Genomic DNA, 14,207 nt, shown 5'->3' with positions numbered 1-14,207 from the left:
AACGCCTCTTTCACTGCATTTTTGTGAATACAAAGGTGGGCATTTTTGTGCTTTGAATTCGCTCAACTTTCAGGCCATTAGTTGATTTGATTTGAAGCTGTTTGTGTCTCCCTCCTCCCAAGAGTATGAATGGGGCTCAGTGCTCAGCTGATATGTAGCCTTAATAGCTTTGCCTTATTTTATACTTCATTTATAGACATAATACAGTGAATTAAAGGCTGGCTTCAGTTTGCTAATCACACCCAGTCACATGCTTTTAATAAAAAATGCACCGAATTGCAGTTAGGAATCAGTCACACGAAGAAATGGATACATCTGCTTTAATTTAATCACTAGGACATAATAGAAGTGTGATTCACATTAAATTGCTCACTACTCATTTTTAAATACTATTAGCAATTGATCTACAAAAGGAAACAATGAATGCTGTTTAGATGCGTTTATTTTCAAGACAAAACTGCATATGAACGAATAAATCCTGTGTTTAATCCTCTCATTCCTTTCCCTCTGTTAATCAGTGTCTCCTTGTTCTGGCCTCCCTGACTTATGATGCTACCTATCATTAAGTCAAACCAGAAATACAGGTCTGAGATAATCCGTACCAGCTTAGTTGCTTTGCAATGTGTCCATTATGCTGTATTTGTATAGTTATCTCTTCCCATCTCACAAAGAAAACACTGAAAGGAATATGATGCGTGGCTTTTACGCGGCTGGCATTAGTATGAGGAGTAAAACAGAAAGGAAAAGTTATCTGTGCCGATCGATAAAAAACATGGGGAATGTACATGCAGGGGACAAATTAAAGAAATAACAGCCAAACTTAGTAAGGTGCTGGGTCACAATGTTTCCGAGTCTCTGGGAATCAACTGGAGGGATCAACACCATTCATCCAAAACGGATTCCCTCATTTGGTGTTTTGATGATAGCGGTGCTGGGGAGAGCCGTTTAACACACCAGTGCAAAAGCTCCCGCAGGTGTTCCACCGGGTTGAGATCTGGTGACTGCGAAGGTCACACATTGAATGATTCACATCATTTTCACACTTTGTGAGCCCTCATGCCCCGTGCATGGGGACATTCAGGAAGAGACCAGACATCCGAAAAGGCGAACAACCAGGTGAGTTTGCATTGATTCCCACTGACCCTTCGTCTAACAGCAAAAAATGATCCAAATCGTGCCAGAAAAATTCCCCCAAAAGCACAAAAGAGCCACTGCTGGTGTGCAGGAGTCAATTTATACTTGGTTAATGTTGTGAGGAGTTTAACCCAGATTCTGAGTGTTTTACTCTAACCAACCTGTAAAACTATAGAGAAATATAAAAAAAGGATCCCAGTTGGACACAAACCCGACACTCCTGAGTGAAAGTCTTCTGTTTTGACCCAAACATCTAGCTTCACCTCCCCCTTTTGTGGACTGCTTTACACTTTATAGTTTGTCACCTGACTTCTAAAGGCTTGAGTGGCAGAAAGCAAACTTCTCCCCTTCATACAACATCTGTCTTTAAGATTGCTCTTCTGTAATGTTTGCAGGAGCGTCATCAGTTGTATATTTCCAACCCCATTTCTTTCCAGTAGATCTAAATGCAGATGTGCTTTAAGTCAATGAAGCAAAAAACTGTTGAGCGTTGTGATTGAAGCTTCTGCCCCTTCTTACAAAGGGATCTTTTCCTCCTTCCATTGTGATAGAAAATGAGAATCCACTGGGCCTGCTCAGCATTTATCTACATGCCACGGAGCATGAGTGGATGTTAATTGTTTAATTGTACCATGCAGTGCACCTGTGTGGAAACATCTGCACTGGCTGTGTCTCTCCACTCATTTATTCAGGGTTTTTCTTTTAGATGGCCTCATTTATTATTGCAAATGTTTTGCTTTGCACGGGAGGACTAAATTAGTCAGATATTGTGATTGGAGTGCCTTTGTTTATCCGTGATGCAGTCCATGTTCAGCACAAGAAAAAAGAAACACTGTGGCAGACATAAGGCAAAAAAAAATAAATAAATCATTCAAAACTCTGAAACAGTGAAAGATTTTTAAAATCTTCCTTTCAAAATCAATCATCACAAATAAGGGACAGTTGTATAAATAGGATAGACCATAAAATAATTAACAATAATCCATGACTAGACTCTTATCTAAGCACATAAAAGCGTTTTCTTATCAGCGGGACCATTAAATGTTGCTGTGGCTAATGGTCACTTATCCGAACATAACAGAGATCTTACGCTTTTCATTTACATGAATTGTTCCAAGTGTTGATGCCAAATTGTTGTCAAGGTGTAATGTGCTAATGTAATTTGGCTTTAAAAGAAAAAAAAAGATCTTTCTACAGAGTGCGCTGCACAAGTCTACAAGCCGTGAACATTACCAGTCAGTTGATTTTGTGCTGTGCTCTTCTCAAACTCTGCATTTCAACACACAGCATCTCCATGAGGATTTGACTGAAGCTTCACTTGGCTCTGGATTACTTTGAAGCAGCAGGGGGTACACAGTGTAAGTCGGAACAAGTAACAGTCAGAGTTATCAAACTGCCTACAAATGATCGTGTTCCTGCTACAGAGGTTCATGCATGTTTGCCATGAATGACACGAGTTGGGTGTTTTTTTTTCTCCTTTTCTAACTTGCCTTTTTATTACTCTGTGGTTAAAATTAGAGGGGAGGAAAAACAGCTCAAATTGCTCATGACACGAACAACAGGAGGAACATGTTGTGATTTGGAAATTTAACGTCTAAAAAGCCTCATCAGTACTTCTGGTTAAAGTTTAAATATATAGAAATAGGCACAGATTCTGTGTCGCTGCCATTATACAACTAGAGCCAGAGCCACGGGCTAAAAGCAGCCTTTCTGTCCTTTAGCTTTCCCACTTTTCTCTGTTTGTGTCCCTTTTCCTCCTGCTCATTGACTCTGCCTGTAAGGTGCTTTTAGCGGGCCTTGTGTGGCCGGGTTAGAGATGGATGTGTGGCCCTTGGGAGCCGCAGGCAGAGTGCAACACTGATCATGTCAGACAGGCTGGGGAGGCTGCATAAGATCATCATCACCCAGCAGTGGAGTGAATCGCCGCAGTGGCACTTTCACACAACCTCTGACCTCCGGTGCAACCTCTGAGGTCATGATCAAGGTCAGGGGTCAGCGAGGGCCTCAGTGATCGCGGCGACCGCAGGCCCCTCCTGGCTCTTCTTCTCCTTGTTTGTGTTCTCCCCTTCATTTTTCTCCTCTCACTTTTCTCTTCCCCTCATCTTCTATCTGTTTCTTTATCGCTCACGCTCTCTTTCGCCCCGGCGGGACCAATTGAGACATCCAATCCCCTGGGAGTGCGAAGAGGAGAGCAAGAGAAAATCAATAGGGAAGATGAGTGAAGACCTGGAGGTCCCATCAAAAACTGAATGCTTCTCTGTGTGCTGGCATGATTCACACATCCACAAAAACACATACAGATACACAGCGGTATTGCTTTTGAGAGACAGGAAGGCAGCAGTAAACAGCAGTCTGGAAATCGTAGCAAACAACTGGAAAAGTCTGCAAAACATCCAGTTTGATGGCTTCCCAGGTCAAAACAGAGTGACATGAAGAGCTCTTCTGTCTGTTTTGTGTGTGTGTGTTTTTGTCCTTTTATCTAGATTGCATACATGTGCCCACAAGTCTGTTGTTGGAGAGATGTTTGAACCGAGAAAGACGCAATATCGATCTCTCCAGAGGGATTCAAGATCTGCAACAACAAGTGAAAGAGCACAATGTCACATAAGTTCTCTTCCAGCAGGCGAGATGACACAAACATAAATGCCAGGCTTTGTGTGTATCATCGTGGCTGTAATCTGAGCTGTGCAAAATGTCAGCATATCACCAATCAGCTTGACTTTAATTATAGTACATTTGCAGACACATTTGCATGGCTTTGTGCTGCATAAAAGGCTTAAAATAAATAAAATTGAACTAATAAAAGGAAAAAACAAACTCATCTCTATGTGTCATTTCCTGCGCTCAAGAGCCTCTGCTATTTTGGAGAAGAGGCACACATGTTTATAATGTTAAACCTCACTACTTGTCTACATAACTTATGTCTGGGTAGGTTTCTTCCCAACACAAGATAACCCCAGGCAGGACATTAAATGATTGGCTGAAAATAGAACTGTTCAGATGAAAGGGAGAATAAATAATGCACAGAGAATACAAAACCTCTTATGGGGATAACTAGTCGTGCATGCACATGTACATGCACACATTTCTTCCACGGTGAAGAAAAGTGAATGGATGTAACAGGAAGGAGGAGGACCCAGCGGAGACACACATGCTTCTTGCTTCATCTCCTCCCACTCCTCCTTGTCTGCCATTTTTTTCCGCTCACATTCAGACTTCATGACATACTCTGTGTCTGTGGGGAGGAATAACATCGTCCCAGTCACGGCGTGTTTTTCCTGCCCACCAGAGCTCAGACACAACACACAGTGCACGGTTTCCATCCCTGATGCCTCATCGTTTTTTCATGAGTTTTGATCAGAATGGATTCATATGATGACAACAGCCTGGACAGTTGATCCTTTTACAGGGAGAGTAATGCGCCACTGTGTTAACAACTGTTTTTTATTTTGTATTTTTATTTGAGATCATCAAATGAAAACAGTGAGTCACATCTTAGTTAGAGGGTGTTGCAATGTTGGGTTATATCTAATAAATAAAACATTCAAGACAAACCTTTTCAAAGCACCGCTGCTGCATGACTAATTTGCAGCTGGGATGTTTATTCATTGGCCAAATTAGACATGCACGTTTTGAGGAAGATCCCTAATGTCACTACACACCGAACAAACGGCACAGGACGGCGCACGGGGAAGCTTTGCGCTTGTGTAGGGAGACACCAAGTGGTGAGTGACAGGTGTAGCGTCTCATAAGAGGCCGTGTCAAGTTTTCAGGGGCCAAAGAACTGCTGCTGAGAAGAACTTCCGTCTGTCATCCTTTAAAATGCGAGGGATTGTTTACACGACTTAATAATCATAAACAGTAGTTCAGGGGTTAGAGCCATGCAATAGTGTTCAGTGTTACACTTTCTGCACACTCGATTTAAACCTCAATCTTACCTTGTTTGCATTATACTCGCAAACTTACTCAGGAGCCGATTTTTAAAGGGCCTTCTAATTAAAAAACATTTGCTTGTTTTATGAGCGGATCACCGCGCCCTGGGTCAAGATGTTTACCCACGCTAAAAGTGCCCGAAAAGTCCTCCGACAGTCAACAGGCCTGACAAAGGCCCTATTCAGCTGTAACTAGAACCCAGACCTACGCTGCCACGTCAAGTATATCCTACAGCACAGGGACAAACATTTTTTACTTTACAGGAGCCATGACGGTAGTTTGAAGTTTTTCTTGACGAGCCGGACAGATGAGACAACAATGAGGCAACAATAGAGGAAGGAGTGTGTAGGAGCTGTGGAATGCCATAAGCTTTATTGCCTGTTAAACTGTACCTTGCTCTCTTTGTCACACCTGAAACTACAAGGACTTTAAAAGTAGAGCACACTGGGTGTGACAGCACGGCTGTAATGGACTCCGGTGTTTAACCTACTTTCCCCGAAAAGCCTCAAATGGCTGTGCGGATATCTCAAAGACGCAAACTGATATTATAGCAGCTTTGGGGGAAGCCGCAGGGTGAAGGGCGTCGATGGGAATTGGGGATCTCTGGAGACCAGAGGGCCGCCCCTCAATCGCAGCTCACGGAGCAGACGGGCTCTCAGGGTTATTCCCGCGGAAAAACCGCTGCGTGCGTGTTCTCACAGGGGTCTGCTCCTCTGTGTGCGTGGCCACCGTGGTTTTCCTGTTACTCGTGGGAGTCTGCCTGCTCTACCTGCCGGATCCATTAGCGCCTGACCGGCTGGTTTCTCTCCCTGGGGAGAACAGCCCGGTGACGCTGCTGATATGGACGCATCCATTCGGTCAGTATGGAGAACTTCCGGACTGCCTCGAGCTGTTTCAGATAGACGGCTGCACGCTCACGGACGACGCGCTCAGGTACCCACAGGCTGACGCCGTGATAATTCACCACCGGGAGATTGCCACTGGCTACGCCGATCTCCCACCAGAACCGCGGCCACCTGCGCAAAAGTGGATATGGATGAACTTCGAGTCTCCCACGCACACGCGTGGACTCTGGCGTTTAGAAGGTGTTTTCAACCTCACGATGAGCTACCGGACAGACTCGGACATTTTCCTGCCCTATGGGTATCTGGTCCCCCGCGCGCGCACAGAGGGGGCTCTCCAGAAGAGCTTTGCTCAGCCGCTTCGCGGACCTCACAGCTCCAAACTCCTCCGGTCACGCTTCGTGGCCTGGGTCATCAGCAACTGGTCGGAGTCCCAGGCGCGCGTGACCTTCTACAACCAGCTGCGCCAATACATCCATATCGATGTGTTCGGGGGCGCGGGCTGGCCGTTACCGACAGACAGCGTGGTGCAGCTCGTCAAACGGTACCTGTTCTACCTGGCGCTGGAGAACTCCCAGCACACCGACTACATCACGGAGAAGCTGTGGAACGCCGTGCTGGCCGGTGCCGTCCCCGTGGTGCTGGGTCCGTCCAGGCAGAACTATGAGCGCTTCCTGCCCCCCGAGGCCTTCATCCACGTGGACGACTTCCCCTCAGTGGAAGAGCTGGCCCAATACCTGCTGATGCTGAGGCGGAGCCCGGCTCAGATGAGACGGCACCTGGACTGGAGGAGGAGCTACGGCGTACGCCAGCCGACCTTCTTCAACGAGCACTACTGCACGGCCTGCAGGGCGGTGAGGAGGACCACAGGCAGGACTAATGTGGTCAGAGACCTGACACGTTGGTTCTACTCGTGAAAACATGCATCACACCTCCAGCACCTGTTTGAAATGACGGCAAAGCCGAGAGATAAGACCGTGAGAGGGGAAAGACTGACTAACCACATGCTGCTTCCAGAGTTTACAAATCAAATCTTTCTATCATCAGTGAAAGAGTATATTTAATTTATGTGATTTAATTAAATAATGTAATAACTTAAATACATTTATGATCATTGATCTTATCTGAGTGAATCCTTCTAGAAGTTATTTTTTATCTTAATTTATTTATTAAATTTAATTTACTCCCATCTAGCCAGTAAGAATCCTTCTGCTAAAACAGTTGGAGTAGAGCGGTGTCAAACATAGGGCCTGGGGGCCGGCAAAGACTCCAGTAGGGTCATCTGGACACCTTTAGAAAATGTGAAGGAACTATAATTGTATTTTCTTAAGTTTTACAGCTTTTCTAATTGATAAAGCGTGTCTTTAAAAATGTGAATTCATAAAAACGTTATATTTTGTAATTACAGGAGAGTCAGTGCAATGAACATCCAGAACTTTTTATGTAATTTTACATACCATGTAGTTTCACTGGTCTGGCTCACTTAAGATTAAATCATGTTGTATGTGGCCTGCAGTGTAAAATTAATTTGACTTTGTTGCTTTGCAAAATTAAAGAGTGTGACAAAGAAGAAAGACCACGCTTAGTCTTCAGATAATATTTTTTTTCTTTTTTAAGTGACCAAATGTTCATGTGCGACTGTGTCTACATATTCAAAATATCTGAGTGCCTGCTAAGCGAATGAGTTAATGTCATATGAAACAAAAATAACATGCAATAACATTCTGTCAGTCAATCACCCAGGGCGGGAGTGAATCTGGCAGGGTTGCTTCATACTGAAACGAGCCCAACCTGCTCAGGTACTGCACACGTCTGACAGCCATTACCGGTTCAGGTAACTCCTTACCGTTGACTTTGATCTGAAGCAGCATTGATTGTCTGCAGCAGTCTATCTTAAAGATAAATGATAGAAGTGACTAACTGTATCTGGGTTATGATACATATTTTGGTCAGGTTTCACACCTCTGTGAAGCAGCTTTTACCCGATAGTGAGATGGGAAAAGAAAATATGAGGAGGAACAAACAAATATGCTGGTGCAGGAAATAAGCTTTCCGAGAAAGGGCACACATGTTTACCTGCAACTTCCTGGAGGTGACTAAGACAGAAGGCCACATGTCCCCACCGCAGCACCCAGAGCCTGTTCTTTGTGTCTGCACATCACTGATCGCTTTATTGCAGCGCTGTTCCTGCTCTAACTGAGTCATTTTTAAAGGTGTCATTAGACCCCAAACCTAATACTGTTCAAACCTGAGGCGCTGGGGTTTTGCATTTTTCATTTAAGATTGCATAATAAGCACACACGCACGCTCATTTTGCTGATATTTTTACTATCTGTTATATATTGTTGTGGCTTCGGCTGTGGCAGTAATGCAGAAAACAAGAAGAAAAAGAAGGGAGGAGGTGAACACATGTGCATCAGCAGTCACTTGATAGGACTGCTGATGATGTGATGCAGATCATTTAAATTTACACCTCTGCATTGAGGCCATGGCACAGAATTAACACTTCACACTGTCAAATGAGACATTTCCTACAGGCGGCAAATAATGTTGTTCCCATAATGAGCTGATGCCTCAACAGCTGGTGAAACCACTCACGTCTATCAGCAATAATGGTTTCAGATGGCCAGAACAGCCAGAGCCCTTATCCCTGTCTTAATACCATTCATGCGAGCATATCTGGTTACTGTGAGTACTGGTTACCATCTTTGCTTTCAAATATAGATCCATTAATCTATACCTCTCCACTGTGGACAGAACAGGTGCTAGACAGCTGACATATGGACACACAGAAAGCAGACTTCTCTTAATGTGCATTAAAAAGCGCATCTGATCACTGAGAAGACTACAAAAGGAGGCACACAGCAGTAACACCCTGAACAGGATATCTGACATGCTTATTATACATATTTCCCTGCAAACACTGCGATGCTTAGCAACTTTTATTTATGTGTCTCGTGCTCGTTTAATTAAAATTTGTGATCGTGTTTACACAGTAATCAATACTGACTGTCACAATGCTTCTCGTTAAGCATTAAATCTCGCAAATCAAGAAAGAAAATATGCAGAAATACAATCAACTGCATGATCGTTTATAAACGATCTCCAGTCTCTGTGATGTTTATGCTGACTGACACAGGTTGCCACCCCAGCTGTTTTCACTTAACTGAACCACAGCAGATCTGGTATCTCAGTGGGCATGTGTTACAGGCACCATAAGAGGCCTAAAAAGAAGGAGACTCGAGTTCTGAGTAGAAACAGATCCAGGAGTTCAATGAGGTTAGAGTACAGATGCCAGTGTGTGTGTTTTTGTTTGTGTGTGTGTGCACGCTAATAGGGCTCTTTCCCTTTTGCTCTGTGAAGCTGAACTGCCTCTTCTGGCAGTTTGCATCCTCTGTTAGCAGGCTTTCACAAATATGGACCACAGCTTAGTCGATATCATACATAAGAGATGCCAAAGAGCTTCTTCTTTGGCTCTATTTTTAAACAATTTCTTGAAAAGCAGACGGTAGATGAAAATGTGAGTTTTATGTTAAAAAAATGTCTGTTATTAACTGTTTATCAGCTTGAATTAAAATAAAAACATCAAATTTTATCACCTTTTTAAAAAATTGATTTGTGTTTTCAAAATGTGTTTATATTTGCATTTAGATTTTCTATATTTGTGAACCACATGCCCACAAAGTGGATACAAACCGAAGAATTTATTTCTCCCACATAATAATAACTTAAAGCTAGTCTGAGATTAATATTTTAAGTGAAACACAGTCATAGTCATTCATATTTAAAGATCACAGACTAGGTTGATTTTAAAAGTATCCTTAATGTTTTTTATGGATTAAAAAATAGTTACCTGAAAGCACACGCAGAAATGATTCTGGTGTGTGCTGCAAAGTCCAGATTAGTTAGCATCAAAACATTACATTTTAGCAGGGTGACACAAAAAGTATCATCTGAAGGTGAGTCAGTGCAGTGTGCATGGACGTCTTTGAAATGAACAGTCCCTGCTCGCAGCGTTACCTGTGTTTTGTCAGAAACTGACCCCGAGCAGACGATTCTCGGCGCCTTCGAGGTCTTTGACCCAGAAGGAGCAGTAGTTCCTCAGGATGGGAGGGGAGGAGCGACTGTGAAATATTATTCACAGTTTTCACAGCAGAGACTCGGTGACCCTTCACAGGAATTCATCACACAGATAACAACGAATTAGACCAATAAAGGAGGCGTTTCATGATGATGCAAGCCTCAGCCAGTGAAATGCAGAATGTAAAGTCAGAGAGATTGAAACAGTGATTCTTCTTCCTCGTGGCTCCCCTGCAGCACGAAATAACACCTCATGTCACGGGCTGACAAGTTTACAGAGGATGAGGTGAGTCGTTGCTTGGCAACAAGGTGAAATATCGGATGTATCAATATGAGATACAAGTGGTTGAGATACTTTTGAACAACTATAAAGTGAGCCTTGATGAATACTTGGAATAAAAGGCAATTTGATTATTCAAAGCCCTTAAATACCCGCTGCAGCTTATTACAAAGATCCTTCACAGCTCCTTCTTCAGTAACAGTGCCATTCATAACCTACATGGCCCCTGGCTAGAGACACAGTAATCTCATTTGTGCAGCAACAGATGTTTCTCTTAAAAACATCCGTTGACTGGGGAGTGAAAACTATGCCTCTCATTCTCTCGGGAGGGTTCAAAGAGACCAGTATAATCGCTATGAAATTTGTCACATTTGTACTGGTTTAAAGAGACATGCAGACTTACTGCAGACTCACTATGTTGTAAAAAAGTAAAAGCTCTCCTTCTCTGTCCCTCTCACACAGCCTTCACATATTTTATAAGGAAGCTTTCATGTTCTGTTTATCAAAACACCGCAAAGGGGGGAGGTAAGGGGGGCAAGAAAATGCATATGAAACAACAAAACCCCTCGACAAATAAACAGCACAGTGTTCCCATGGCAGCGCGTTGCATTAATCTGAAGGCTGGTTTCCCATGGCTGTGTCTCACTGCCCCATAGACCTCCACTCTGTCTCACTGATGGCTCCTGTGATTGCAATCATCCATCTTACTGTCAAAAGCAAAAAAAGAAAAAAAAAAGGGCAAGAAAGGGGAAATCGCACACACCATCTCGCTCTCGCTCCCTTGTGTCCAGCAAACAAGGCACCCCAATGTGAGCAGAGCCGACACATGGACCACAGGCCCTGTGCATTGTGTGTGTGCCCGTGCTTGTATGATTAACAGCGAGAACATGTGTGGGTGTGCATCTTTGGTTGTCTGTGCCTGCACTATACTGCATGATCAGTCACTGGAGTGTACACGGGGGGGAAGCGGTGGACATGTCTGATCTTGCAGCTGATCAAAAGCACCAGAGACTTGTTCCCTTGTGGCCGTGCGAGCGGGCCCTCATATCAACACGTCTCTGTTCAGTAGACAGGAAAAACAAGAGGAGAGAGACAGACAGACAGAGGAGGAGGAGGAGGAGGAGGGGTACATGAAGAGAGAGACAGAAACAGGCAGGCAGAGCACAGATGAAAGGATGCATAAAGAGGCCAGAGTGGAGTATGACAATGATACATAACCGCACTTATCTCTCTGTTCTGATGAGCTAATTGAAAGGCAAAAGTCAGCTCTGTTTGTGTCTGTAGATTTAACAGCGTGCGTGATCCTTCGATGCAAACCTGACAGCAACTGTCTGCAAAACGCTAAATGTGGAGAAAGAAGAAAACTCTGATGTCTATAAACTTCCCCTGGGGATGTGGCTGGTTACCTTAACTACAAGACCTTGTGTCGTGTGATCACCCACAGAGAGGACAAAGAGCAGGAGCGAGAGGAAGAAGGGGGAAAAAAAGGAGGACAAAGGGAGGAGGAAGATGAGGAGGTGGAGCTTCTGTGAAGCTTCTGCTTGTAAATTGTCTGGCCACGCTGTGAAGTTGTGGTGTGAGAATGTAATTATGTGCAATAAAGTGGTGATTCTATGAAATGAATCCCTTTGTTGTTTGCAACTTTAATCTCACTCCAGTATAACCAACGCAGAGACGTTTCTGCTGAGCCCAGCGTTTTGCAAACGGAACAACAAAGCCCACCTGAACATGCTTTAGTGTAAAAGATAAAGAGACGTGCACAAACACACCAGAACAGATGTATTTAAAAGGTAGACTCAACACTCTAAAACATATGATTACTTATCACACTGAAGACAAACAGATCGGCCGTTGTCGTGATTAACGACTAGATCAAAACTTGGATCTTGTCATAAACTCGCTTCCTTGCCAAAAGTCGTAGAAAGAGACAAAACACATTCTCATGTCTGAACAATAATAGACTGTATATAAAGATGGACACAAGATAGTAGGTTTGATTGGTTTGTGAAGTCCCGTTTTAAGGCCTTGACTCGAGGTTTGTATTAGCTGCCTGGTCGGCTAATGCTAGCAAGCTTGTTTAGCAAGGTTTACTGCAATGATGCAGTAAACCTTGTGTCTATACATGACACAGGTCCCTGCTAGTTAATAATGCACAAATTCTTATAAAAAGTAGTTTTATTCACAAAAACTGGATTACAGATTTCTTGGATACTCTGTACTTAATAATGTGAAATAATGTTTGGATTAAAAATCCTACAGAAAAGATCAACACCACAAACACAACTCAGAGGTCCAATTCTGTGGCTACAAGTAGTTGGGACCAATATCCTCCCGTCATTCAAAGCAGCTAAAGCTCCTAATAATGCAAACTTTAAGGCTTAATAAAGAGTTATGAGTTATGACCCTGTGAAGTTGTTATGAAAGGAGAAGTTTTTCTGTGAGCTTGCTTATGGTCGCCTTTGCAAACGGAGTGAGCCAAATGTGATGTCACAGCTGCTGGCATGAGCCACAGTTTGGTGGCATTTCAGCTTGTCCTCCATCGCTCAGCTTTCTGTAGCTTGGTGCAAGCAGCAGTGTAAAATCATGCTGGCCTTCACTGCCATTTCAGTGATATTGCAGTGCTTGAGAGGGCGACTCCACAACAGCTTGAAAAGGTGAAACTTTCTGGAGAAAAATCCTCTGCAGTTTCTTTGTGTTCTGGTTTTATTTCTTCTTCTCCCATAGAGATGTCTCGTGTGACATCATGTGCACATTTCTTGACAGTTGCCCACCATTTTGGATGTGATACAACCAACGATCAATAGGAAAAAATGTGTACGCCTGGAGCTGGATGCTGCCAGTTGCTTCCAGGCAAAGCTGGTCGCGGGGCTTATTACTGCGTGGTTGCTCACAGCCACCTCTAGTTTGGATGGAAGACATCGACTACTCTGCAAAGCAGTACTGACTACTTTCCAAGCGGTAGTATAACCTGAGAAACTGTGACACAAACTAGAAACAGAGAACGTTTGCCTTCAGAGTAAAAGCTGTGCCTCAGCACTTTCACTAAAGCTCAGAGAGCAGCTGGCAATTGCAAATTACAGGCAATTGTGTCAGTTTGCTAGCAACTAAAGAGGTTTCTACCAACTGGTTGGAGAATGCACAGTTTTTCCTGCTGAAGGTTGGGGTCTCTGACTGGTCTCTCTCTGTAACTGGGACGTTAGCAATCGATTGGTACCACTCACCAACTGGTAGCTTATCCCTCCACTGTCACCATGATCGTCATGTCTCTAAAAGGGCTAACAAATTAATGTCAAACCTCAATATCATCGTTGTTTGTTTGTTTTCTGAGAAGAAGACCTCAGTGAGTCTGGTGCAGGACTTGTGTGACATCAAAAGTCAGTGAGCAACACAACCAATGCTGTCACTGTAAAGGAGCCTTCACTCACTTTTTGATCCAGCCTCAAGTGGCCGTTGGAGGAACTACGCTGTGATCAGCACGTCCATACTGGCTTCATTTATTAGCCTTGGAAGTTGCAGCTTAACCTTAAACCGACCTAATATCTCTTTCCTTTTCTGTCATACATATAAAGGATTGTTGCATCATTTAAAAATCCGTTTGTTTGTTTTTTACTGTTTGATGCCAAAGGTTGTGGTATGATTAACGTATATGGTCACCTCAGGTACACAGGTGTGGCTGTGAGCACAGAAGCCCTTTTCCTTTAATGCTACAGTAAGAAACACTTTGCTTACCCCCAAAAACTAAGTAAATCCATCTATCAGCACCTGAAATATCATTAGCATGTTATATCTGTACAACACAAAACAAATGATGTTACATCTGTACAAAAAAAAGTGTGAAAATGTCATTTTGTGGTTATAAAAGCCATTATGAGGAAAGTATATTTGTTATTACATTTCACCATGTCAGGGATATAGGAAGATCGGAGGGTAATTAGATT

The 14,207-nt window shown here is 43.4% G+C and overlaps 1 protein-coding gene across 1 annotated transcript; it reads left to right on the top strand.

Moving 5' to 3' along the window:
• The first annotated feature begins 4,999 nt into the window (after positions 1-4,999).
• LOC116323644 (alpha-(1,3)-fucosyltransferase 4-like) lies at positions 5,000-7,417 on the top strand. Its single transcript, XM_031744020.2, has one exon. It carries the CDS (start codon positions 5,654-5,656, stop codon positions 6,824-6,826), a length of 1,173 nt encoding a protein of 390 aa, XP_031599880.1. The 5' UTR covers positions 5,000-5,653; the 3' UTR covers positions 6,827-7,417.
• The last annotated feature ends 6,790 nt before the right edge of the window (positions 7,418-14,207 follow it).

This window comes from Oreochromis aureus, linkage group 14 (assembly GCF_013358895.1).
Source record: "Oreochromis aureus strain Israel breed Guangdong linkage group 14, ZZ_aureus, whole genome shotgun sequence".
NCBI classification, from domain to species: Eukaryota; Metazoa; Chordata; class Actinopteri; order Cichliformes; family Cichlidae; genus Oreochromis; species Oreochromis aureus.
This window is presented reverse-complemented; position numbering and strand designations above follow the sequence as displayed.

Bases quoted from the DNA above. Each gene is read 5' to 3' on its own strand.
- LOC116323644 (XM_031744020.2), top strand. From the start codon at position 5,654: ATGGGAATTGGGGATCTCTGGAGACCAGAGGGCCGCCCCTCAATCGCA.